The sequence below is a fragment of the Esox lucius genome, chromosome 19, assembly GCF_011004845.1.
Source record: "Esox lucius isolate fEsoLuc1 chromosome 19, fEsoLuc1.pri, whole genome shotgun sequence".
In the NCBI taxonomy this organism is placed as follows: domain Eukaryota; kingdom Metazoa; phylum Chordata; class Actinopteri; order Esociformes; family Esocidae; genus Esox; species Esox lucius.
The window spans coordinates 17,910,592-17,937,906 of record NC_047587.1 but is presented as its reverse complement, the minus strand read 5'-3'; the positions used below and the strand labels follow the sequence as shown (position 1 = coordinate 17,937,906).

General features: G+C 42.9%; 1 protein-coding gene across 5 annotated transcripts in view; it reads right to left on the bottom strand.

Moving 5' to 3' along the window:
• Nucleotides 1–27,315, bottom strand: part of banp (BTG3 associated nuclear protein) — a 54,068-nt gene that overhangs the window by 26,459 nt on the left and 294 nt on the right. The window contains exons 1-11 of one of the 5 annotated variants that reach the window (XM_034288368.1): nt 24,660–27,315; nt 22,181–22,259; nt 21,777–21,865; nt 21,118–21,317; nt 19,603–19,704; nt 19,185–19,357; nt 12,789–13,028; nt 8,732–8,893; nt 6,893–7,005; nt 4,897–4,968; nt 2,255–2,299 (exon numbers count right to left, since the gene is read on the bottom strand). In XM_034288368.1, the coding sequence (XP_034144259.1) occupies nt 2,255–2,299; nt 4,897–4,968; nt 6,893–7,005; nt 8,732–8,893; nt 12,789–13,028; nt 19,185–19,357; nt 19,603–19,704; nt 21,118–21,317; nt 21,777–21,865; nt 22,181–22,253 (1,269 nt within the window). In that variant the 5' untranslated portion in view covers nt 22,254–22,259; nt 24,660–27,315. The other 4 variants (XM_020040559.3, XM_020040558.2, XM_034288367.1 and 1 more) reach the window with 4 other exon arrangements.

Genomic DNA, 27,315 nt, shown 5'->3' with positions numbered 1-27,315 from the left:
ATATCAGTTTACAGACACCATCAAAATATGAGCTCTAAAGGGGGACATGAAAAGAGAGGGTCTTTATTAGACATGGCTCTCATGCTCCGAAATCAGGTTTAGATGCCCTGGGCTTGTTAAATCCACACACACAGTGGATCCCAAAAAAACACACTATTCCCTACCTGGTGCCCTATTTCTGAGCAGGTCCTGTCAAAAGCAGTGCCCTATAGTAGAGGTATGGAGGGTTCTTTAAGACGTGTAAGACACACTTAGATGAGACACACTTCGGGGGGTTAGTAAACACATTAGATAGTGTGGCATGAGTTGGCGTTTTACAATGTCCTCAGGCTCACAGAGTGTTTTCAATGGTGTACGTGTGTGTTTGTGTGTGTGTGTGTGTTCGTATATGTTTAGTGACAGTCTCACATTTGATGTCAAATCGATGAGGAACTAGCCCTAACCGGACAAATGAGACATACTAGCAGAAAGCCTAAGAGTTAACAACACGTTATTGCACGCAACACTTAAAATCAGAAACAGAACCGAGTCGTAACTGAAGCCAAGATCCAAAAGAGAAACAGTCAGGAATGTTGCCGTCAGGCCCACTGGACCCAACAAGCATTTAATCTGAGGATGAATGTGTGTTTCTCTGTGTTTCTCTGTCAACGTGAGTGTCTCCATCTGGGTGGGTGTGTTTTCACTTCCTTTTCAGGAACAACATTCAACCAAATCTTCTGACATTATATGAAAACATAATATATTGTGAAAAGTCAGGACTTATCACAAGTCATGCCTTTTTAAAATGTTTTTGGATGGTTTAGGGTTTGGGGTTAAGGTTAGTTTAGGAGTTTTTGAATGGAAGATAAATGTTTGTCCTGAAAAAACGTGCAGATGCACAACTCTTTAAGGAGAAAATGGGGAATATCTCAATGTGGGATTATGATGGCTGAACAAGTCAACAACTAAATAATGCTTCTTGACAAGCAGGTCCCATGTGCACAGAGATTTACAGTAAATCACCGCCTATAACCGTCAACTAACCCTGATCTAATCCTGTCTTTTCCCAGATCTGCTTGTGCTTTGGCTTTCTTGATTGTCATTTGTCAAATGAAACATTATAAAAACCTGAAACAAACTGGCATCCTGGCTGGATTAAAGCCTGGTCATTAACAGCCTCGCAATTACAGACCTTAACTCACACTCAGTTGAGAATGCCTGAGTTCAATGAATTATGGAGACATGTGGTAAGTACTACTGATTAACACAGCCCCATTTGCCAAGTTAACATTTTGGAATTGGGGATCCTTATTCTTCTTGTTGCTTATTCTACCATGTCGAGGGCAGTTTGGAATAAGAGGTGAACGAACTGGCAGTTTAGCTAATGTAAACTGAGGAGGACTTAATGTCAAAGAGTCAGGGCTGTGAACACACACCTGTCCTCAGACTAAAATCGTCTAGGGAGCGTGAGAATGAGAGAAAGCCACTTCTTCTACTGCCAGTCTTCTAGACAACTGCAATGCCATCATGAATATGAAACAGTGTGTCTGCACAGCGCCCATCTGTCATGTGTGATCTGTGATGGTCACACAGCCTTGCCGCTTTGATGAGGAGGCTCCCTTTGATACCGGGGGAAAAAAAGAACAGAGAAACAGGAAGAACAGAGCCCTCTGTACCAAACACACCATCCCTCCTCCACCCACAAAGAAAGGATGGAGAGGGGACAGGAAAGACTGGGACAGGAAGTTAAGAAAACATGTGAGGTTTGGTGAGAGAGGACAGACAGAGAAAGACAGCAAGAGAGAGAGAGATTAAAGAGAATGATATTCAGGGAGGAAGAGCCAGAGAGAGAGAGGGAAAGACAGACAGAGCAGACAGGGATGGACAGCTAGCTCCTCTTTGTGTGAGTTCAAGGACTCTGCAGGAAAGAGGCGAACTAGCAGGGCTTCACCAGACTGCGGCTTTCAGGGCTTTAGCCTGGGAGTATTTTTTTGGTCAGAGCGGTGTGTTTTGCAAGCTGACATTAGTGCAGCTGTCAATAAAAAGTGCCCCCCCCCCATCCCCATTGGCCACAGTGATAAAGCTGAGCTCTGAATTTCTGACTGATGGGTTAAGTCCCAGGGGACTAGGGCACTGAGGTAGTCTGGAATACATTAAAGATCTGAGGGAACTATCCCTTCATGGGTAATGTCCATCAGACACAAAACAGAACAAAATAGCCTGAAACAGGTGTGTGTGTGTGTGTGTGTGGGGGGGGGGGGGGGGGGGTTCTTACCTGTCCATCCTGCCCAACATGCACCTGGTGGATCTGAAGGTTTCCCTTAAACAGAGAGAGAGAGCAAATCATTGTAAAATAATACAATCACACACATGTACATGCACCCAGAAAGAAATGTTCCCTAGTTAGCCTGTATTTCCTCTGTCATTGGCCTCCTAAGTCTATTTTATACAAATCCACTCTGTCTAAACTTCCATGTGCACAGGCAGTATGGTAATCTTTCCTAAATAGCCTAATTTCCTTCTCTAACATGCTTAAACCAATGGGTTTCATGAGGTGGGCCACGTTCCAAATACAAACACTCTGAGTGGCAGTTGCATGAACTGGGATTTTGTTGCTAAGCTCTCAACTCCCAAAACAAACAGTATCATTGAGTGGGAAGGGGACAGAAAAAAAACATGCCTGGCTTCCTATTATAAAGCACAGAACAGAATGAGCTTTTTCTCAGTCTCTTGCTTGCTCACTATCTTTCTCACTGCTCATTTCTTGTACAAGTTTGGAACCTCAGCATAATACACAATCAGTGAAGTGCAGGTTATTGTTAGATCCCGTGTGTGTGTGTGTGTGTGTGTGTGAGAGAGAGGGTAATTGAGTGAGTAAGTGCACATTATTGCTGACATACAGTATCTCACAAAAGTGAGTACACCACTCACATTTTTGTAAATATTTGAGTATATCTTTTCATGTGACAACAGTGAATAAATGACACTTTGCTACAATGTAAAGTAGTTAATGTAAATTTGCTGTTCCCTCAAAATAACTCAGACAGCCATTAATGTCTAAACCGCTGGCAACAACAAGTGAATACACCCCTAAGTGAAAATGTCCAAATTGGGCCCAATTAGCCATTTTCCCTCCCCGGTGTCATGTGACTCGTTAGTGTTACAAGGTCTCAGGTGTGAATGGGGAGCAGGTGTGTTAAATTTTGTGTCATCGCTCTCACACTCCATCATACTGGTCACTGGAAGTTCAATCATGGCATCTCATGGCAAAGAACTCTCTGAGGATCTGAAAAAAAGAATTGTTGCTCTACATAAAGATGGCCTAGGCTATAAGAAGATTGCCAAGACCCTGAAACTGAGCTGCAGCACGGTGGCCAAAACCATACAGCGGTTTAACATGACAAGTTCCACTCAGAACAGGCCTGGCCATGGTCGACCAAAGAAGTTGAGTGCACGTGCTCAGCGTCATATCCAGAGGTTGTCTTTGGGAAATAGACGTATGAGTGCTGCCAGCATTTCTGCAGAGGTTGAAGGGGTGGGGGGTCAACCTGTCAGAGGTCAAACCATACGCTGCACACTGCATCAAATATGTCTGCATGGCTGTCGTCCCAGAAGGAAGCCTCTTCTAAAGATGATGCACAAGAAAGCCCGCAAACTGTTTGCTGAAGACAAGCAGACTAAGGACATGGATTACTGGAACCATGTCCTGTGGTCTGATGAGACCAAGATAAACTTATTTGGTTCAGATGGTGTCAAGGGTGTGTGACGGCAACCAGGTGTGAATTACAAAGACAAGTGTGTCTTGCCTACAGTCAAGCATGGTGGTGGGAGTGTCATGGTCTGGGGCTGCATGAGTGCTGCCGGCACTGGGGAGCTATAGTTCATTGAGGGAACCATGAATGCCAAGAGCATGATCCCCTCTCTTCAGAGACTGGGCCGCAGGGCAGTATTCCAACATGATAACGACCCCAAACATACCTCCAAGATGACCACTGCCTTGCTAAAGAAGCTGAGGGTAAAGGTGATGGACTGGCCAAGCATGTCTCCAGACTTAAACCCTATTGAGCATCCTCAAACGAAAGGTGGAGGAGCGAAAGGTCTCTAACATCCACCAGCTCCGTGATGTCATCATGGAGGAGTGGAAGAGGACTCCAGTGGCAACCTGTGAAGCTCTGGTGAACTCCATGCCCAAGAGGGTTAAGGCAGTGCTGGAAAATAATAGTGGCCACACAAAATATTGACACTTTGGGCCCAATTTGGACATTTTCACTTATAGGTGTACTCACTTTTGTTGCCAGCAGTTTAGACATTAATGGCTGTGTATTGAGTTATTTTGAGGGGACAGCAAAGTTGTACACTCACTACTTTACATTGTAGCAAAGTGTCATTATTTCAGTGTTGTCACATGAACAGATATAATCAAATATTTACAAAAATGTGAGGGGTGTACTCACTTTTGTGAGATTCTGTACATGTATGTGTGTTTCTGAGTACTGTGTGTTTGGGTATGTGCATGCAGAATGGCGCCTAGAAATAAATAGCAGTCCCCCAGTTCTTATTAAAATGTTTCACTCTGATGCAGAGGCAGATCACTGTTTCTCAGACACTTGCTGTGGTTAGGGGTCAGATTCTAAAGGAGCCAAGCCATTGTTTGTAAGGCTGTCTGGTGAGAAACCCAGGCCTTCTGGATATTATGTGGAAACAAATAATATAATAACCCACGGATAAGCAGGCAGATATAAACAAGCACTTTTTTTTTTACATTTAACATCTGCTGTCAGTTAACTTTGCTTAATGACTGTCATTCTGGCTACAACTGCTGTGCCCTCTGTTTCACAAACCAGGTCATTGGGATGGAGAGACAGAGGGCACAGACAGGGACAGAAGAGGACAGACACATTAAAAAGAAACACTTACTTCACTGTCCTGTGTGATCTGCACCTCTTCTCCTTGTGGCACCTGGGCAATGTGGAGATGTCCCTGTGGGATCTGATCAGAGAGATAGCCATACAGACAGGGGGGGTTAAGGGGAGAGAGGAGAGGGGAGAGGGGATGCTCTCTTCGGTGTCTACATGTTAATACTGTAACAACACCTGGTAATCCTCAATATCAGCAGGATAAAAACTTCACCTGGTAATGCTCTTTAAAATATCAGCAGGGTAAAAACGTCTCCTGGTAATGCTCTCTAAAATATCAGCAGGGTAAAAACGTCACCTGGTAATGCTCTCTACAATATCAACAGGATAAAAACTTCACCTGGTAATGCTCTCTACAATATCAGCAGGGTAAAAACGTCACCTGGTAATGCTCTCTACAATATCAGCAGGGTAATAACTTCACCTGGTATGGCTCTTTACAATGTCAGCAGGGTAATAACAACACCTGGTAATTCTCTCTATAATATCAGGTAATACCTGAATCCGCTAACGCGGTCAAATATATCAATACGGTATTGACTGGACAACAGCCAATACCGTATTCACTCACCGGTTCACTCACACCACCACACCTGAAATCAATTACTATTTGAAATATGACAATTGGATTGGTCAACTCGAACATGCAACATTAATCACATTTCAAGTTGTATTTAAACCCAGATCTACAGCAAAATACAATTCCTCTCCAATCACTTCCTTCCTTTCTTCAGGCTAATGTCAACTACCACTTGGATCAGTCAGTTTCTGATTACATTTGAAGGATAATTTCTGAATAAAAGCAGAGCAGGAGTTTACCAAGAAAAAACCTAAACAAAGTGCACATATTTTACTAAAATTATTATTGATTTGATTTTAATTACAATTTTTACCATATGCAAGGATGAAATTCAGGCCATAACCTGTTGATTTATGCTGAACTTTGCCTCTGCCAAATAAATTGTGCAATTTAGAGAAACTGGTTCTGTTATTAAGCATTTTAGTGTGCACGTAATCCCAGTTACACAAATGTCAAATTCTCAAGCAGAATCCGCTCAAAGGCCCAATACTTCAGTCTTAATTGTCATGCCTGCATAAAATGTAAAGATCTCTGAGTGCTGTTACTCTTAGTAAAATATGTGTTGAAACAGACAGAAATAAAAGGTGATATTCTTTACTTCTGCCTCATATTCATCTTTTAATCGTGTTTCCCTAATTCCATGAATGTACAGAAAAAATTTAAATGTTAACTTACTGTCCTAATATTTAAGGATGACACTGTGGTTTCCTCTGTACAGGGAACGTGCCAGCCTCAGCAGAATAGCAAGAGACAGGCGATGATATTAGCATTTCCCGGAACACTCACTGCTTTTGCACCATGTCAAAACATTTACAACAGTCAGGCTGTTAGCCTGGCGCCAGATCTGTTGATGCTCCTGCCAACTCCACTGCTGACATGGCCTGACTGGCGTCAAAGCAATCTTCAAAGCTGATTAACATTATGTTCTTCCCAGTTTCGCATGGCAATGACTGACTTGGGAGTTTGGTGCTGTCAAGCAGCTGATGCTTCCCTTGAAGGTCCTTTCTGTCATCATACAGGACAGGGAATGGGATACATTTCTTCATTCAAAGTGATAGTGTGGACATTGGTAGTGAGCCACAGTGTGAAGGTGCATAGGGAACAGGAAGTAATCAGAGTCCAGAAAAGGTCTTTTCCTGTTGGCCCACCCACCCATAGTTCTGTAGGGGGCCTGAGGGTGACCCTGCAGCTGTGTGTAAGGTTGTCTTATTGAAACCCTAATCATGAAGGAACTCCGATACACTGTTTCTTCCTGTGGAGCATTGTACACAGTCTCTGTCTAGTACAGTTAGGATATCAACCCTACTCCTCACTGACAAGACTCACTGCCTGACCCTCTCATGACTAAGGAACTGAAGGAACGTTGTGTGTGTGTGTGTGGAAAAGAAAAGACAGATAAGAAGCCCGAGCCACTCACCACTTGGACCTGTCCGTCCTCTCCAATGCGGTGGATCTGGACCTGCTGGACGGCCTGGTTGGCCAGGGTATAGTGTAACGTTTGCTGAGCTGCCTCCGCCACCGTGCCACCCTCTGGGGAGGAGGAACATGAGCACAGGGCGGGGTGAGGTGCTAGCGTAATGAAATAAAGTCAACAACAGTAAGGTGTGGGGGGCGAATTAAGATTCTGGATAGAAGTTCTCCGGCTTGAACACAGACCCAGGATAAGATTACGGACAGATTTCCACAGATCCATTAGGCCCAGGCCATCTGCTGTATGATGCCGTGTGTTTATAGTGTATCAATCACGATTAAATACACAACAAGGACACTCAAGCCAGCAGTCCAAACACACTCCTAACCCAGCAGCCAAACACAACCCCCCTGGTCTAAGCTTTAAACCACCAAGGCGTCCCACCCCCAGCCAATAATGTCCCCCTGTCGGCACGCCGGACCTCTGCGTATTATCTCCCCTCTGTGTGTATGCTGCGTTTACAGAGATGTCTGTACACAGTCTGGTGTATGCTTGCTGTGAGAATACAGGGTTTTTGTTTCTAGATTGATTGATTGTATGTGTAGGCCAACGATGAGGAAATCCCATCACACTAATGCTAAAAATGATAAAGTAGGCCTACAGGATTCATCGTGTCATGGTATACATTTGTTAACCAGCTTGGTACAGCTCGTACCGTAGCTATGTGTTGGGTTAACGATGACAGTGATTGGTTTCCAATATTGTCAACTACTTTTTGACTGAAGCCATATGTAGAACAGGGTGTCATCTGGGACACAACCCAAGTAAGGGTGAGTGGGGTTAAAAGGTCAAATACAGGATGTGTACATTTTTCCTCTTAGTTGAGACTCCTTTGTTTAGAAACACACGCCTGCCTTCTCAGCATAGAAATACAGTTCTGCAATCTACATTTATGTCACTGCCAGACTATGGTGCTGTGCTGTATATGCACGCAACAACAGCAACACTTAAACCAGATAGATCCAAAAACAAAACAAAAAAACACTGAAAAAGCAGTCAAATGTATTGTGTTGTGGATTTCAAAATAATAGTATATTAAGTAGACCGTTAAAAGATTTATTTCACTCCGTAAACCATTACATTATTATTTTTTTAAACGTAGTGCATTCCTTTTAGTGTTCTGGACTAATTTCATTCACACATATCGCCTTGGGCCAAGTTGAGCCAATGGCCAGCATACACCATACAAATGATGATTAGCTTTAGTCAGAATATTTCCAAGTGCAACATCCTGTTATATATACATAGTTACATTTGTTAAAAAGAACACTCCATTCCCCCATGACAAAGTAACGCTTAATGGGAATAATAGCTTCATTTCTCCTACTGTAAATAATAAGCCAGTCAGAGGAAAGGAGGGTTTGGTGGTGACTTAACTCGCCGCAATTCATTAATAAACAAATGCTTTTACAACTGGCCCAGTCACCCCTTTCCGACGAAGAGAAACTAGCTTTGGGATCTGTTTAATGTATGAGAGTGTGTAATTGTGTATTTAGTTGACAGTATTGTGTGTGTGTGTGTGTGAGAGAGTGTGTGTGCGGATGGGAGTTGTACACCCCTGGTCTGGGCTCACAGGATATTTGGGTTTCCCCTGCTGTCCCACTCTTTCCAGTCAGAGGTGAAAGGTGATGGATCACATGAAGGGGAGGACAGGAGGGTTATTGTGCTGTGGAGATTATAACCACCTGCTGCATCTCCGCTGGTTTCCTTTGTACTCAAACGAGAAGCTGTGTGCGTGCATGCATGCGTGCGTATTTAAGACCGCGTGCTATCTCCAGGTGTTACCTGAACTGCCCGGTGCGTTGGTGCTGCGTCTGGAGAAGCTTTTGACCGCCAAACTCTGGCCGCGTTGCTTCCGTCTCCACGCAGTGCGACATTTGGAGTCGATGCTCTGCTTGATGCGGTACCAGTCCGATTCAGTGATGCCAAACTTATAGAACAGGTGACCTGATGGGAACACAGACAGAGGCCACAGTTCAAGGTTAGGGGTCATTTATATATCTGTAACCATCATAAGGCCCAATTTGGGCAAAAGGCTATCATTGCCCATGCTTCTTTTGGTTTCTGTAATTTAGCTGACACATTTATTCAGAGTGACGTTTGAATGCAGACATTTAGTTATTTTATATTTTTGTTAAAGCAAGCAAGTTTATTTATATAGCACATTTCAAACATAGAAGCAATTCAATGTGGTTTACAAAGAAAAAGAAAAAAAAGAAAAATACAATAGCATAAAAACAAATACTCAAATGAAAACTTCAAAACAACATCATAATAATAAAAACCAGAATAAGAAAAGAGAAAAAGAATAAATACAGGATAAAAACTTAGGAAGTTAGAAAAGCTGTAAGGCTAAACAGTGCGGTTAAGTTTAAGTGCTCAGTCATAGGCACGTGAAAAAATAAGTGTTTTTAACCTGGATGTAAAAATTGATACGTTTGGGGCACGTCTAAGATCTTCTTGCAGTTTATTCCAGTTGTGTTCAGCATAACTGCTAAACGCAGTTTCTCCATGTTTAGTTTGGACTCTGGGCTCCATTAGCTGACCTGTGTTCATGGATCTAAGAGCCCTGCTCAGTTTGGAATCTTCAAACATATCAGAAATGTATTCAGGTCCTAAACCATTCAGAGATATATAAACAAAAAGCACCACTTTAAAATCTATTCTGTAACCAACTGGAAGAACCAGAGTGATGTGCTCTGTTCTCTTGGTCCTGGTTAACATTCTAGCAGCAGCATTCTGAATGAGCTGCAGCTGTTTTACAGTCTTTTTGGAGAGTCCAGTTAAGAGGCCATTACAGTCATATATATTTGAGTATCATCTGCATAGCTGTGGTAGTTAATGTTATAGAATAGGGGGGGGGGGGGGGGGGGGGTGATTGAGACAAAAGGAATTGAAGATCATTAGGTGGCCAAAATGATATTTGGACATGTACACAGCACACAGGGTTGAATACCCTTACACTTCTAACCAGTGCCATGGGATGTTTAGTGAACACAGAGAGTCAGGGGACCCGTCTGGAAGACGCCACCCTAAGCAGGACAATGTCCCCTTCCTAGTGCTGTAGAAGTGATTGTCAAACGCCCCCTACTGGCACTTCAGCACCTCTTCCATCAGAGAGGGACCACTGGCAGGGCATTAAGGAGTTCATTTCTACATGTTTAACATGGCTGAGGTAGGAGACATAAGGAGGGAGAACAGGGGTGCAGACGTGGTTGGCGTTGCCTCTTAAACACACCTGACAGTCATGTTCAGACAGGAAAGGCAGGTGCTGCCTCACCGGTCCCAGTTGGACAGGCAAGCAGCCACTGTGAAGGAGCCACCCGGCCGTGCTCCGCTCCCACATACCTCCGTGTCAGGCCCAATCATTCTCCACACACACAAACACCAACCCCAAATGTCACTTATTTTACCGTATGACTGTCATCAACCGCCTGTCAAAACAGCCACGCCCTCAAAGGCTTCCATCTCTTCTGACACCACCGACCCATGTTGCAGTGTATTTCCACCCATTGAGCTAAAAAATTATTGTTTGTTACATACATTTAACCGGCATTCCCTGGGCAGGTTAGGACAAGACACACTCAGCATTGCACACATGCATTAATGTGTAACATACTTGACAAAATACTCAAATCCAAATGACAAGCAAATGTAGGTCAGAATGTTCCGGACTGCACTGAACCCTTTGATTCCTAATTAAGCTGGAATGGTAAGGAGAGACGGGGGAGGAAAGGGGAGCAAGGGGAGTGAAGATGGGAGACGACAGCAATGGGACGAGAGCCAGGGGACAAGACGGGGGAGAGGAAGGGAGCCAGGAGTGGAGACAAGAGCCAGGGGAGAGGGGAGTTGGTGGAGAAGAGGGGAGACGGGTGAGAGAAGGGGAGATGGTGGAGGAGACGGGTGAGAGAAGGGGAGATGGTGGAGGAGACGGGTGAGAGAAGGGGAGATGGTGGAGGAGACGGGTGAGAGAAGGGGAGATGGTGGTGGAGACGGGTGAGAGAAGGGGAGATGGTGGAGGAGACGGGAGACGGGTGAGAGAAGGGGAGATGGTGGAGGAGACGAGAGACGGGTGAGAGAAGGGGAGATGGTGGAGAAGACGGGAGACGTGTGAGAGAAGGGGAGATGGTGGAGGAGACGGGTGAGAGAAGGGGAGATGGTGGAGGAGACGGGAGACGGGTGAGAGAAGGGGAGATGGTGGAGGAGACGAGAGACGGGTGAGAGAAGGGGAGATGGTGGAGGAGACGGGAGACGGGTGAGAGAAGGGGAGATGGTGGAGGAGACGGGAGACGGGTGAGAGAAGGGGAGATGGTGGTGGAGACGGGTGAGAGAAGGGGAGATGGTGGAGGAGACAGGAGACGGGTGAGAGAAGGGGAGATGGTGGAGGAGACGAGAGACGGGCGAGAGAAGGGGAGATGGTGGAGGAGACGGGAGACAGGTGAGAGAAGGGGAGATGGTGGAGGAGACGGGAGACGGGTGAGAGAAGGGGAGATGGTGGAGGAGACGAGAGACGGGTGAGAGAAGGGGAGATGGTGGAGAAGACGGGAGACGTGTGAGAGAAGGGGAGATGGTGGAGGAGACGGGTGAGAGAAGGGGAGATGGTGGTGGAGACGGGAGACGTGTGAGAGAAGGGGAGATGGTGGAGGAGACGAGAGACGGGTGAGAGAAGGGGAGATGGTGGAGGAAACGGGAGACAGGTGAGAGAAGGGGAGATGGTGGTGGAGACGGGTGAGAGAAGGGGAGATGGTGGAGGAGACGGGTGAGAGAAGGGGAGATGGTGGAGGAGACAGGAGACGTGTGAGAGAAGGGGAGATGGTGGAGGAGACGAGAGACGGGTGAGAGAAGGGGAGATGGTGGAGGAGACGGGTGAGAGAAGGGGAGATGGTGGAGGAGATGGGGGATGGGTGTGAGAAGGGGAGATGGTGGAGGAGACGAGAGACGGGTGAGAGAAGGGGAGATGGTGGAGGAGACGGGAGACGGGTGAGAGAAGGGGAGATGGTGGAGGAGACGAGAGACGGGTGAGAGAAGGGGAGATGGTGGAGGAGACGAGAGACAGGTGAGAGAAGGGGAGATGGTGGAGGAGACGGGAGACAGGTGAGAGAAGGGGAGATGGTGTAGGAGACGGGTGAGAGAAGGGGTGATGGTGGAGGAGACGGGAGACGTGTGAGAGAAGGGGAGATGGTGGAGGAGACGAGAGACAGGTGAGAGAAGGGGAGATGGTGGAGGAGACGGGAGACGGGTGAGAGAAGGGGAGATGGTGGTGGAGACGGGTGAGAGAAGGGGAGATGGTGGAGGAGACGGGTGAGAGAAGGAGAGATGGTGGAGGAGACGGGAGACGTGTGAGAGAAGGGGAGATGGTGGAGGAGACGGGTGAGAGAAGGAGAGATGGTGGAGGAGATGGGAGACGTGTGAGAGAAGGGGAGATGGTGGAGGAGACGGGAGACGGGTGAGAGAAGGGGAGATGGTGGAGGAGACGAGAGACAGGTGAGAGAAGGGGAGATGGTCGAGGAGACAGGAGATGGGTGAGAGAAGGGGTGATGGTGGAGGAGACGGGAGACGTGTGAGAGAAGGGGAGATGGTGGTGGAGACGGGTGAGAGAAGGGGAGATGGTGGAGGAGACGGGTGAGAGAAGGAGAGATGGTGGAGGAGACGGGAGATGTGTGAGAGAAGGGGAGATGGTGGAGGAGACGAGAGACAGGTGAGAGAAGGGGAGATGATGGAGGAGACGAGAGACAGGTGAGAGAAGGGGAGATGGTGGAGGAGACGAGAGACAGGTGAGAGAAGGGAGATGTAGCTGCAGGTGGATGAGCGCTAAAGGTGACGTAGTTGTGGTGAGTCTCACAGCGTATTCCGTAGATCATGAGCGGGTCCAGCTGTTTCTTGCCGTGCTTCCCCTGGCCTGAGAGGTTGGACATGGCCTGCACCTCACGGTGGAAAAGGTAGTCCAGCAGGGTGAGCGCCATCTTCTCCGCCGTCCTGCAGTTGGTGCTGATGTGGAGCATGTCCCCCGGGGACACCGGGCAGCGCACGCGCATCTCCGCATTGTTCTCATCGCCAAGCCAAGTGCCTCCTGGGTAGTCCTCTGGAAAAGGGAAAACAGACGTGGTCTGTGTGAGTCCTTGTTTTACTAAAACTGTGAGTCCTTGTTTTACTAAACGGTGCTTGTATTCAAATGTTTACTCTTAGAAAAAACTAAACATCCATGTACACATCTATATTAATCTATCATTCTATCTGAATACACATTTTGTCTTCGGTGTTGTTCTTTCTTGCTGTGTTCAATAAAACAGGGCTAGGTTTAGGTGTTTGGGACTAAGGTTAGAGTTAAGTTCAATTATATTACGCTAGCCAATTTCAGCCATTGCCACACCCATTCGTACTAAAGAAAATGAATTCAGGTGAAAAATTCTGGGCGGGGTAGAATAGTTTATCAATATACATTTTGGGGTAAAATGTTTAGAGCACCAAAATCATTCATATTCACTCATGCATAGAGAAGAAGGAGGTACCGCAGCACCATCTTCAGCCAGAACCCTTCCATTGAGATGATGTCAGGCCCGTTACACGGTGCCACTACATCACATTCAATGGCAGGGTTGATTCTCTCCTTCAGGTTTAAGCTCCACAGTTACAGTACTACCTCACCTCACACAGGAAGCGGTGAAGGCACTAATCCAGGCTTACTGTTGGTAGGGCTCCATTCAGGTGCCACCAAACCCCTCCAATTTATCCAGAATGCTGGAGCCCAGACGATGTTCAACCATCCCAGGTTCACCCATTTCACCCCACACTAGCTGTACTCGAATATAAATATCAGAAAATAAAAAAAGCGAAAACCCTATTGACCAGTTCTACCTGAAAGTGCCAAGAACATAAATATATATCAATAGAATAGCCCAGTGTTGATTAGTACCACTCGCCGGCAGTCTATCACTGTTTTGTTAAGGTCACAAAAAAAAACTATAGCATATTTGGAGTTCATCATCAAGTACTTATCGATGCGTCATCAAAGGCTATTATAGGCAGAGTCATGGCATTAACAGCACCTTACTGAAATCAGTTGTTCATTCATCAGAAAATTTGCCACACATATTTCCCTGCCTGCATTTCCCACAGTCAACACATACTTCATAATATGAATTTCATGGAATATAACAGAATTTTTTTTATTTTATTTAAATGGGCATCGCTGCCAGTTTTCTGGGAAAAAGTCGTATTGTGAAACATAGCACATTGGTGTAATTTTGAGAGTTATTTGGCAAGAATATGTTTATTAGAAACATAATTTACTGTTTATATTACGGTACAACAATCAAAAAGTCTGGCCTGCACAAATCCATGTGGTATGAATTGGTGAAAAAGTATTTGGTAAGTTCCATTCCCATCTTTTTCAATGCACGCTGCGCTGGTAATTACTCTTCATTCTCAAGATGTATAATAAAAATGTAACCCCATATTAGGTAATTCAATATAAATCTTATAAGTCCATTTCCTAGTTCACACCCAGATATATACTGTCTACACCACCATTCAAAAGGTTGGGCTCACTTAGAAATGTCCTTATTTTCCATGAAAATGAACATGAAATTAGTTTGAATAGAAACTATAGCAAAATAAATGGTAAATATAGTAATCGACAAGGTTAAAAATAATGATTTTTAATTGAAATAATAATTGTGTCCTTCAAAACTTTGCAGCAATAACATTCTTTCAGACCTTTGCCATTGTAGTTCTCAATTTGTTGAGGTAATCTGAAGAGATCTCACCCCATGATTCCTGCACCTCCCACAAAACTGTCTTCTTCAATATCCCTTTAACCCTGTAGAAATCCCTCCCATCACCACCACCAAAACGCCCCCAGGCCTTCAGATGTCCTCCACCATGCTTGACAGATGACGTCAAGCACTCCTCCAGCATCTTTTCATTTAGTCTGCATCTCACGATTATTCATCTTTGTGATCCGAACACATCAAACTTAGATTTGTCTTTCCATAACACTTTTTTCCCCCAGTCTTTCTCTGTCCAGTGTGTGTGTGTTCTTTTGCCCATCTTAATTTTTTCTTTAAATTGGCCAGTCTGAGATAATGGCTTTTTCTTTGCTACTCTGCCTAGAAGGCCAGCATACTGGAGTCCCCGGATGTTCAGACTGGTGTTTTGCGGTTACTTTTGAAAGAAGCTGCAAGTTGAGGACCTGTGAGGCGTCTATTTCTCAAACTAGACACTAATGAATTTGTCTTCTGGCTCAATTGTGCACTGGGCCTCCCCCTCCACTCTGGTTAGAGCCAGTTTGCGCTGTTCTGTCAAGTGAGTATTACACATCGTTGTACAAGATCTTCAGGTTCTTGGCAATTTCTCGCATGGAATAGCCTTCATTTCTCAGGACAAGAATAGACTGACTCATTTCAGAAAAAAGTTATTTGTCTCTGGCCATTTTGAGCCTGTAATCGAACACAAAATTGCTGATGCTCCAGATACTCAACTGGTTTGAAGAAGGCCAGATTCATTGCTTCTTTAATCAACAGTTTTCAGTTGTGCTTACATAATTTCTAATGTTCAATTAGCCTTTTAAAATTCTGAACTTGGATTAGCAAACACAACATGCCATTGGAACACAGGAGTGATGGCTGCTAATAATGGGCCACTGTAAACCTATGCAGATATTCCATTAGAAATCAGCCACTTCCTGCCACAATAGTCATTTACCACATTAGCAATGTCTACACTGTATTTCTGAACAATACCATGTTATTTTATTGGACAAGAAATTAGGTCTCTTTCAAAAACAAGGACATTTCTGAGAAACCCCAATCTTTTCAACGGTAGTGTATGTGTGTGAAATTAGTCACAATATATTTTAGGGGCAGTTTTGATGGGCCTTTAGCTGGCAGTCACTTGTTGTATTACCATTACAACATGAAGTAGCCATACAGAGCTCTCGGGAAAGCATATTACAACCTTTTTCTAGAATGTATTTACTGTACATTTCAATCCACATAAAATACTGCACAATTACAAAGCAAAAATGTCAGCAAATTCCTTGAGATATTTCTAGAACTTGATTGGAGTCGACATGTGGTGAATTCAATTGATTGGACAGGATCTGGAAAGGCAGACACTTGTCTATATAAGGTCCCACAGTTGACAGCGCATGTCAGTGCAAAAATCAAGCAGTGAGGTTGAATGAATAGTTTGGAACCATCAACAGTCTTCTGAGAGCTGGCTGCCAGAGTTCCTGTGTGGAGAAGAAAGAACCTTCCAGAAGGACAACCACAGTGTTTCCCCAACAGTCGAGGGGAGGGTTGCGGGCCAACACGTCGGCATCAATGACACAAAAGGACTCAGTGCGGGAAATGTTAAAACGTCCACCCTGTACATCAGTCTCTCATGCTTGTCAACTTTATTTTCTTAACATTATTTGACAATACTGTCTTAACATCATTCCCTAATGATAACATAAGTACTCACTCTCAATTAACCAAAATTGTTCATGAATTGCCTCCCTAATAAAAGCCAGTAGCTATTAACTAATGAGGCAAAATGAATTCCATGTACAGTATAGTGTGTTGCATTGGGAGTTAAAGAGGGGGTAGAACATATAGTTTTGCTGGATGTAGCACTGTGCCTCATGATTTCACATTATATTTGTAACTTTATAAACTCTCCTGAGCATTTTGTACAATATATTCACTGTGGTAAGAGTTCTGAAGAGATTCTCCGCAAAAAATATCCCTTGTATATTGCAGTGGGTGGATGGAAAATATTGGTTGGATTTATGGTTGGACACCTTTTTCTTTTGGTTGGATTTATAACACAATCCCTCTCCAAAGCTAATGAGCACAAGTAAATGAACAACAATAACATCAAAATAGGATTTTTATATATTAGGTATGTTCCCTATATTAAATTACTTAAGCTCTAATCATTTCTCAGTGCGCTCCACCTTATAATATTTTTTTACTTACAGTGGGGCAAAAAAGTATTTAGTCAGCCACCAATTGTGCAAGTTCTCCCACTTAAAAAGATGAGAGGCCTGTAATTTTCATCATAGGTACACCTCAACTATGAGAGACAAAATGAGAAAAAAAATCCAGAAAATCACATTGTAGGCCTCTCTCATCTTTTTAAGTGGGAGAACTTGCACAATTGGTGGCTGACTGAATACTTTTTTGCCCCACTGTATGTAAAGTATTGTTTCAATAACCAATTTTCTCCACACAGTTTTTCCCTTGAAAATGTATGCAGTACACACAATAGACACCACAGACTTCTATTTTGAAGGCAAAATACAAAAATCAGAAGTCATATTGTTGCTGCCAAATGTATATAACATTTCACTGCAGATTTAAATTTCAAAGGCAAAATACAAAAACTGAGGTCTTAAAGCTGCTGACGATTCACTCATGTTTCTAGCATGACGCTAATATATTGTAACCAATTGTAGCTATAGAGTTGTGACAGTCGTTAACTAACTAACCGACTGTTAAGGGAAACACTGAACTATCTCTGCAGCACTCCATCAATTACTTTATGTTAGAGTGGCCAGATGGGAAGCCACTCCTCAGTAAAATGCATTGACAGCCAGCAGAGTCCTTTCGAATACCTGTGGGCAAACTTCAAGTGGGCTGTCATGTGCCTTTTCACGCAATGTAAATTGTGGGGCCGTATAAAAACAGGCTGTGCCTTTCCAAATCACGTCCAATCCATGTAATTAACCTCAGGTGGACTCTAATGAAGTTGTACAACATCTCAAGTATTCTCAATGAAAACAAGGTGCACCTGACCTACATTTTCAATGTCATATCAAAGAGCCTGAATACGGGATATTTCTGTTTAGATTTGTTATATATACACATTTGCATTAAAAAAAGTTTTTACTTAGTAATTATTGGTTATTGTGTGTTGAACAACTTCCACAACTTTAAAGGGGCCCACAGCTGCATATCATGGCCTTCTTATAGACACAGACCTGCACGCCTGCAGTAGCGCACAATCACACATCCAAACGTAACACTAAATAACACAGGGACAGGCTGACCCGTTCCCATCTCTGCTAGGGCTGATGCCACAGCACCGCCTTGTGGCCACCATCACAAGTACACCAACAAACAGTTTCGAAGGGTTTTATGAATGTGGTTGTGTCATTCTCTAGCGAGACATTTCCCAGGCGTTTTTCAGAAGAAAAAGAAGAAATAAGTGGACTTCCTATGGAAGTACGTTTCATCTATGTTTCATCTATACAAAGAGTAATATCAAGCACATCGAAACTGTACGTTAGTGTACTTGGGATGGTGGCCTCCAGGCGGTGCTGTTGGATCAGCTCTAGCAGAGATGGGAAAGACTAGGCCTGTGGCCACCCTCAAGTACACCAACATACAATTTCGAAAGGTTTTATGAGTGTGGTTGTGACATTCTCTAGCAAGAAATTTTCTGAAGAAAAAGTACATTTAATCTATGTTATATCTATATTAAGAGTAGTATAAACCTCATCCAGTAACACACACACTTATTCACGCACGCATACACACACACACACGCACGAACACACGCATGTTCTCCTTTGAAAACAACACGGTGCCCTCTAGCTAATTCTGACTAAGACACATAGTCATGGAAAATAGCAGCTGCAAATAAATGAATATATGTCTAAGGCACGTCTTTGAAGCTAACCAAGGAACTCACAGAAAGCACTTAAAACAACCCAAACAAAAATAAGGAAAACAACAACATGAACGGCATTCAGACTTTGGTCAATCAGAAAAACATTTCCTCTCCTCAGGCTTGTCAGTGAGCATTAGGAGAGTTTAAAAAAAATGGTTTCCTAGAAGACAGTCTGAGCGAGACAGTAGGTCGCACAGACAGATGCCTCACCCCAGATGTTCACCGTGGTAAGGATCACTACCAATCAGCACAAAAGCATTCAACCCCACACAGATGGTACTATTTGGGTGATGAGACAGATTTAGCTAGACAACATATGTAATATCTAAAAATCCAATTGAGATGGCCTTTGAGATCACATTCATAGACAGTATCAGACTCACTGAGAACAGCCCAGCTGCATTTACATAAATAGCCACAGGGATGAGTAATTCATCCAGTGAGAGGTTTCTTTACATTATATTCAAGCCACGTTAACGGTTTGTGTGTGCGTCTCTACAGGAGTGTACACACGTTTCTAGATTTTTGTGTGTGTGCGTCTGGGACAGCTTTTGGGTAAATGTGGTGCAATAGGCCATACCTTCTGAGTTAAGGGTGATGAGGGTGACGTTCTGGGTGCTCTGAGCGTTGCTAGCCTGGCCACTATTGGACACAGAGTCACTGGCCTCCGAGCCGCTCTCCTGATCTTCCTGGCTGTCCTCTGGCGCTGGCACCTTCACCAGGAACGTGTTCTGCCTTCGCCCGCCCACCGTGCTAACGGAACAAAGAGACAGAAACACAAAGAAAACACACCCACAGAATTCAAGGCCAGTATCAACGCAGAGACCCCTCAGCTGAGCCCATCTGTGTTCCAAAGTGTTCTGTGTGAGCCACTTAACATGAGGGTTATGTCTAGATCAAACTTTAGTAAGGATCACAGTTTTGTGACCAAGTGTCGTTTCTACATAAGACTTCACATTCTGCACGGCGACACATGGAGCAGGACTCAATTCACCCACTTGCTGAGTAGGTTTTCCAGTGAATCTGCCCCGCGAGTCACTGCCTCTTCCTGGCCCTTCGGCCGGTCTTGGCTCACTATGACATTGGTCAAAGGAACAACGCTGTATGGGGCAGACAAAACAAAGCATTCAGTGTCAAACACTTGAACAGACTTCCGTGGCAAACCGAGTCGACAAAGGGAATCGGCGACTTCTACTCAATCCCTCATTACAGTTCCTCCCTCCCCCGTCCAATCCCTCACCCCTTATCAACCAGCGTCAACATCCTCCAGCGTGCCTTCCTGCCACACGCACCTCAACGCACTGAGACCGGAGCCAAGCCAAAAGGTCACGTTTTGCAAACAAGGCAACTGCAGCAAGGCAGATTATGTAAATCTAAGTTAATGTCACCAATTGTGCAGCTCCTTGACCTATGTAGCCCAGCCTGTGATTCGTCGGCACAAATATTGACAGGGACCATACAACTGATGACACAGCGTTGGTGTCGGTGTTGTGAGTGAGGTTCTTCATTTTGCCAACAAACACGCTTTGTTTGAAAATGGAACCAGGTCAAATAGATTGTATTCATCTCTCTTTCGGCACAATGTTGTTTTACAGAATAATTAAGTCAATGTAGCAACTGTGTCGTTATTAGAACTGGGCGATATGGCCCAAAACGATACATCACGATATATTCATGATCTTTTGTTGATACGATATGTATGTGTATCTGTCGTCATGATAATCTTGAAATATACTTTATATACTCCTATTATAGTTGTTTGTTTTGGACGAACAGAAATGCTCAGCTGCACACCGAGTCATACCATCAGTGTCCCCAACTGGATGAACATTTTTCAGATGAGAAGAAATGTTGGTGGTATTACCAGCCATCGTCTGTACTACTTTCGGTAAATCTAGACTGTTTTTCCCTGCTCTTTATCACATTTAAAAAACCCAAACCAGTTCCATATTACAGAAGTGGTAGGTCTCCATAGTTCCTTTGTTTGTAAAAACTTTTTCAATATCTGCCGTGGCAGACTCCTTCTCAAGTAACACTTGTGTGAACCATGTAGCATAGCTCTGTCTGAAAGCTAGTAGGTGGGCTGCTAATGGGTATGTACTTACTGTTCTCTAATTGTCTGCCCACATGTTTTGAATTTGAACTATGCCAGCACACTTACCGGATGAAAGCTTTTTGTATCAGATATTCACAAGCGTTGTCATGATTACCTCATTTTTATTAATGCATTTATTTTTTTTAACTCAATAATTAGATTTATCGAAGAATCGCCCAGCCCTAGTCGTTGTAACCAATTGAATCCACTTCTTGGCATTATATGACAATTTAAGCAAACAATATTGTAGCCTAGTCCCCTGACAAAATATTATATATTTTAGGGGCAATAACTTTTATTGAAATTAATAGGAAAGAACAGAGAAAAGTAAGTCCCACTGAAAGTTCATTTTAGTTTTCAGATGCTACTTTGGCGGGTACACGAATGAATATGGACCCAGGTCCACAGCTCAACTCACCAGCGCACTTTGTTCCATGTCTGGGTGGCCCCAAGGGGGGACCCAGCCACCATAGGGACCTGTATTGGCGTCTGACTCTTGTTGACCATAGTGTCCATCTTTCTCTCTAGTGCCCGGCATGTTGCCTCAACGACCTGCAGCTTGGCCTCCATGTTGTCCAGACGCTGGCAGATTGTCTGGCTGATGGAGTACAAAATGGTCTGGAGAGTGGGAGAAGTCAGTGTTAAATTGTATGTAGTGCAGAGAGCCTAAAGAACTTGAAACCATGCGACAGTAGTAACTGTACTGTATAACTGCAATAAGAATAAAAAAATAATAATTGACTAATATAATTCTCAACTTAATTAGTATTGAGAACAAAACATTAGATAAACAATGCCAGAAAAGGGTCCCAAACCTAAAAATGTTTCAGTAAATGTTAAACCTGTGACTGAAATACAGCTCCATAAAAAATTAAGAGACGACTGCAACTTTTTCTTTCCTTTCCAAAACAGTTGAAAAGGAAGGTTTTGAGTGAGGAACAGAAGCGTTCCATTTGCAGCGGTCTCTTCATTTGAACCCTTCTGTTCCTCACCTTTTCGACTTTTTTGGAAAGGAAAGAAAAGGGTGCAGCGGTCTCTGAATGTTTTCCGGAGCTGTATACTACAGGAGTTACCTACCTTTAGAGATGCATCCTGGCCACTGTTGTCAACCCTTTGCCTTTTCCTGTCAGGCTTGTCATCACAATCTTCATGATTGTCCAACACATCTAATACAAATCCAAAATGCAGTCACACACAATAACAGAAATCAATCATAAAGGAATACCTTCTTGACACCATTCTATTAATTCCATTCCAGCTGAGTCTGTCCACCCCAATCATGGTGTTGCCTGTGGGTGGGGGTGACCCTCCCTTTACAATACATGCAAATGGATGTAAAATGGTAACTTAAGTGGGATAGGAATCACATCTAGAGCTAGCAATTTCCTTCCAGTGGTTTTCCAGGTCTGGTCACGTTGCCCTAGAAATGGTGATGAGAGCATTGTGGTCCATAACAGAGATATTTATGCAGAGACACTTACCAGTTTGGTCACCCTGGCCCAAGTCCTCCACTGCTATCTGTACTATCTCTGTCAAATCTTGTTCTGACATCATTCAGATCTGTACAGCCAGAGAGGAAAATCAATACGAACAACAATTAGACATGTGCAAAGTTAAAGATAGTGCATCTTCACAGGCTGCTTTAAAAATAAAAATGGTTATTTTTCTGAGACTTCAGTTTAACTGGACTTGTAATCATTGCAAATCTGATTTAACTGATTGGCTCGCAACTTCACTCACTGATTGGGAACTGTGACGCATTTCTACTAGGCATGTTCACACGGTATCCTGGCTTGGCATAGGTGTCAATTTAATATTACAACCTAACATTATATATTACGCAAATACAGCTATATTCTATATAATATAGCTGAAGAGCAGACTACCTGACATTCACTGCAACTGATACTGTGTAAATACAAGGCTAGTAAAATAAAAAATATATTTGCATTAAATATCTAGCTCTTAATCAAATGTAATTCATAATGATTAGTTTGTTGCCTAATACTTTAAAACCTCAGATTAATGACCACAAGATGGCACTCAACACTAACCTGGTTGTCAGCTCTGTTTGGCTTTAACAGTTAACTCCTAAACACTCCCATCAAGTGTGTGAATGGTATGGGTAACTTTATATTAAGCAACCGTAATTACTATGTAACTACCACAGTAACAATGATATGTTTACTTCAGAAACACTGCTTGTCAAATAGCCAATATGCAGCATCCATAAAAAACTGTACAATTCAGTTTTTCAGTTTATTGTTCAACTGAATGTTAGAACAGACAAAACGAGTAAACTAAATTACTTTAAGTGTGTTACAATCTTTGATGCCAGGTGCGCCAGTTCTAGAATGTCAGTCAGAAACTTCCAGTCAGCTCTAGCCCTTTGGGCAAACCCAGCTTGCTAATGAGATAGGTGGAGAATGGCAAGATTCATGTATGCTAACACGTGGGTCACAAACAGTGGTTTTCAAAACGGTAGCTTGAAAAGCACTAAACTGACAGCTGAGTTTGGTTTACATGAGTAGCCTAGGCAGTCCACAGAACTCAACCTACTAGAGCATTTCTGGGATGAGATGGAACTAGCTGTGGGCAGCATGCATGAACAACCAGCCATTTTGTCGCACCTGCATGAAGCCATCACTTCAGCACAGACCAACACAAATAAAATCCATGCCAGTAAAAATTCTGTCCATTCTGGAGGCAAAGAGGTATTACCTGACACTAAATGGGTGAATCTAATAAACTGGCTACTGAGTATATTATACATTCCACTTGGTGGAAGCCAATGTCCATGGTAAAACTGCCCTTTGCTCACTAAAGGCCACAATTATTTGGTCCGATCTCCAACTTATTCATCAGGATGACCTCTGGGCGTCACCAGGCTCTGAAATCTAGATGTACTCTTGTTCTGCAAGGGCTGTTTTTTTTTTTTTTTTGCAGTGTTGTTAACAATTCCTTGTTACAGCTGTTGATATAATCAAAAGATCCACGGTTTGAATCCAGTGTGGGCCTGACAGAAGTAACACTGGCCGTATATTTAGGGCATTTATGGCTAATGCAGCATTTTCACCATAAGGAAATCAACATTTCTCATCAAACTGGTCTTTATAAATGTACAACTACACCCCACCTAGACCCCACCTGGTGTAGGGTATTTTGTTTTGTAAACATTTTGCAAATTCAGACAACTATTTTTCCAAAAAGCTAGTAGGGTATTATAAAAAATAAATTGCGAGTTAGCAAAAAAAATTTATAACTATGGTCCAACTGGGTATAGAGCGCCTTCAAAAACTATTAGCCCTCAGTTGATTTTTTTTGCCACTGAATGTGATCCGATCTTCTACCAAAAGCCAATATTATATGAAAGGAAGTGATTGAATATACAACTCTAAATTTAATTATTTGATTTATTCATCAAAAGAAAGTTTGTCCTCAGTTAATTTTTTTGGCACTGAATGTGAGTCGATCTTCTACCAAAAGCCAATATTATATGAAAGGAAGTGAGTGAATAAACAACACAACATTTCATTATTTAATTTATTCATTAAAAGAAAGTTATGCAAAACCCAATGCGAAAAAGTAATTGCCCTATTAGACTGGCTATGCCTAATGCAATTACTGCAACCAAAAGCTTCCTGTAGTTATTGAACAGTCTCACACTCATGAACTACTTGTTTCAGGTCCCACCACGACATCTCAACGATGTTTAGGTCTGGACTTTGACTGGCGATGCCAACATTTTGTGTCTTGCACCTCAACCATTCTGATGAGAATTTGCTTGAGTGTTTTGGATAATATTCTTGCTATATGACAGAGCTACGCTAGATTTCTGACTTATCTGTCCATAGAATATTGAACAATTATCTTCTAGGTGTTTTTCAGAAAATTCAAGAGACAGGCCTGCATATCCCAGGATGCTGTTATCTCGAACTCCCTGTATGAGTTTACACCTACCTTTTTTGAAAGATTAATGCTCGGACTGTGGATTAGTGAAGCCCCAGAGCCTAAAAGGCTTTGTAATCCCTTCTAGATAAAAAAAAAAGTCTTCATTTTGATCATGGTAAGATGCAACTTTGGAACTTGTGCTGACAATCTGGTCAGTTTGCACTCTGACTTGCTGGATGGGCAACAATGCAGAAGATGAGACCACCCTACCTAGTCACAACACAAGTAATTGGCTTAAACGCATTAAGAAGGAAATAAAGTCTGCACTTAAACATTTAACAAGGCACACCTGATCATTGAAATGAATTTTAGGTGACTAACTCATGAAGATGGTTGAGAGAATGCTAAGAGTGTCTATTTTGAAGTATCTAAAATATACATGTATTTTGACTTGCTTGTCTTTTTTGGTTCCTACATTATTCCATATGTTTTTTCATAGTATTTATGTATTCACTATTAGGCTATTCTACAATGTGGAAAATTTTAAAACTGAATAAATCTCATTGAATGACTTGGTCCAAACCTTTGACTGGAACAAGCATTCAGACCCATTGCAATTATTCTCCAAAGTCAGATGTATCCTGTCTTTTGATCATCCTTGAGATGTCCACCCATTTGACAGAGCCCAAAAAGATTTATAACAAGTTTGTTGATAGTAAGGGGAAGCATTAAAGTCCTAGTATTGTAATATTTATCTTTTGTCTAGGCTATGGAATGATGTGCAACTACAGGTGTTGAACAATTAATATCCGATAACTAGAAAGGAGACAATTCTATAGCTGTTGAAGCTAAAATGTATGCACCACGATAGGGATACGTGCATAACTTTCAAAATATCAGTCTACATGGAAATATACACCATACATTGGAGTAGTTGTGAGTTGACCATGCATGTTCACCAAACCCCTCCAAAAGGTGTGTGGTGATGTTTTGATCACCCTGGAAGCATTCAATTGAGTGCCTTGCTCAAGGACAGAAATGTGTTTCAATTTGCTGGCTCATAGATCCGTTTTATCACCTTATGTTTAAGCTACTGTTCAGATGTTCTAACCACATTGTTACACATGCTACAGAAACAACAAGAACTTATAACAACTGGCAGGCAAAAGTACACTATACCTACTTCTCTTTGCAACACTACAACACAGTAGTCAATTATTAATATTAAAGTCCATAATACAACAAAATGTAGAGAAGGTGAATTGGTCAAACACTTTCTGAGGGGAGTGTATTAACCAATTTTGCTTCATGGAAATACTAGTAGAAGAGTCTCACACAGACAGCGCAATGACACTAGTTGTGTTCGAGGTTGTTGTATTGCAGACAGTACATGAATAGCAACAGCCCACTTAAAGACAAGCCACATTTAGAACACTAATGTGAGTTTAAGGCCAGCACACGCACAAGTTATGACAAGTGTTGTGCCACTGTAAATGTGTCTAGTCCTCTTTTAACTTTTCAGGCCTTCTAGTTTGGGTATGATGAAGTTACAGTCTGGACTATTACCAGCAGACAACCCTGGTATTAGTATGGATGGAATTCAAAGCTAAACCTGGCCCTAACTAAATCAAGTCTCTTCGTAAATAGGGATTTCTTTCAGAGATTACAGTAGGTTGGAATTGTTTGGTGGCACAAATATCAGTAAACCCTAACCCACTATGTGAAGGTGTGAAGGTAAATTCATTTAACAACTGATATGTACTGAGAACCAAATATTTTTTCATCTCGACCTGAATCAGCAACAATGTCAGTGTAATGGTTATCATCAAATTATGAAAAACAACTATCATTGGCTAATAGCCATCAACAGAGCATAAAAAGGACCACTAGAGGCTACAGACAACGTGGTGTTTATGTGCATTAGCTAGCTAAAGAATGACCTCTGAAAAACAGTATACACAACATTCACGTCTTAATACAATATAACCAGCAAACTGTCAACGCAAGTGTTGTACAACATCTTAATACTGATTCTTAGACAACTACAGTACATCATGACCCATGTCCCACCTGTGCGCCATTGCATGGTGAGGCTAACTAGCTACGATGAACTGCAATACCTTTCTAATTAGTTAGATGACTTAGTGTTATTTACATTGTCGATTACTACGCCATGATTTATCCATACACTGTGCATTTCTAAAACTGGAGACTTGCTTTTTGGCGAAGTCCACCGTGAAAAACCAATATTACTGACAAACCACAACCAAGCCTAATGTTAACAAGCAAGCTAAATTAGCTCAGGATAGCTGGTGCGCGCGCGCTACTTTACAACGTAGCTAATAGCAGCTGGGCTAAATAGGGAAACAAGATTGTTGACAAATCTCTAACAAAGTACACAGATGGAAGTGTGTATTTATCTGTAACGTATCGGGACAAAACGTTAATTGCTGCAGGTAACGTTAAGGTGCTAGCTAATACTAGCACTGTGTAAATTTGGGTTACTAAGCTAGTTAGTTAGCGACATGCTAGTAACCATAAGACATAAGCACGCAATGGTAACATTAGCAGCTAGCTAGCTAGGCCTCGATGTCCATATTCGTGGCCGCAGAGTAAATATATGTTTTGGTTTGTTTTAGGTAATAGTCCAGTGAAATAACACTTTGAATGCGAGCTGTAATAAGCCAGTTGCTCCACTTCTGGCCCACGAGATATGTACCGTGTT